At 42.7% G+C, this 761-nt stretch overlaps 1 protein-coding gene across 1 annotated transcript; it reads right to left on the reverse strand.

Annotated features, from left to right (window-relative positions):
• Window positions 1-92: 92 nt before the first annotated feature.
• On the reverse strand, window positions 93-495 carry LOC107581035 (A disintegrin and metalloproteinase with thrombospondin motifs 18-like; the record flags this gene model as incomplete). The annotated part of the gene is made up of 2 exons (XM_016266622.1): window positions 93-176; window positions 296-495. Coding segments are annotated over 2 exons (284 nt in total), but the record flags the coding sequence as incomplete, so codon positions are not given.
• Window positions 496-761: the final 266 nt, after the last annotated feature.

The raw sequence follows: 761 nt of genomic DNA on the forward strand, positions 1-761 counted from the left end.
TCTGCAGGACACCGGCCCTCCAGGACTGAGTTTGGACAACCCTGATATACAGCATGTGAAAGTATGTGTGTATTTTTGTATGTGTATCTTACTGGATCTTTTTCAAGTAGGAGGAGGCTGACCACTACAATGTTGATATCATTTCCAATAGTTCCATCTTTGAACAGACTGGAGACCTGTTTGGCACAACAACAATGTGCACATTACTATAGGTAAAAGTAAAGGTAGAAGTAAAGAGTTACATGCTGAAACAAAGTGTCTTCTCAACAACAATGCTGCTGATAGCTCTGCTCACCATGTTCATGACAGTAAGGACATAGGTAGTGACGTTCTCTCTGCCATGTTTCTCCAGCATCTTCCTGTCTGCCACCACCAGAGTTTCCACGTTCAGGCCACCCTCTTTGCTTGATGTAATCTTGGAGCGCTTCACCCGGCTTTGCTGCTCAAACTCATCAGGCATGACAAAATGCTCCTCTGTAGGAGGCTTGGGAGTATCTGTAGTTAGGAAGAGGTGGAGAGGTAAAAGTACGGAAAGTCATGAAAAAGAAACTGGAAATTGCCACAAAATAACTGTTTTTCCCTTTCCAAGCTAGCTCCCTGATTAAAGCACCAGAGAGGCGATGACAGACCAGGAAATACACAGTCATTAACTTCACATGCTGTTTCCAAGCTTTCATTCAATTTCTTTCAGTAAAACAGATAGTAATGACATGGCAGTTTAGCTTTCGGAATCAGTATAAATATCTCAGAGGGCTTTACTC

This window comes from Sinocyclocheilus grahami, unplaced genomic scaffold, assembly GCF_001515645.1.
Source record: "Sinocyclocheilus grahami isolate Dianchi unplaced genomic scaffold, SAMN03320097.WGS_v1.1 scaffold66143.1, whole genome shotgun sequence".
NCBI lineage: Eukaryota > Metazoa > Chordata > Actinopteri > Cypriniformes > Cyprinidae > Sinocyclocheilus > Sinocyclocheilus grahami.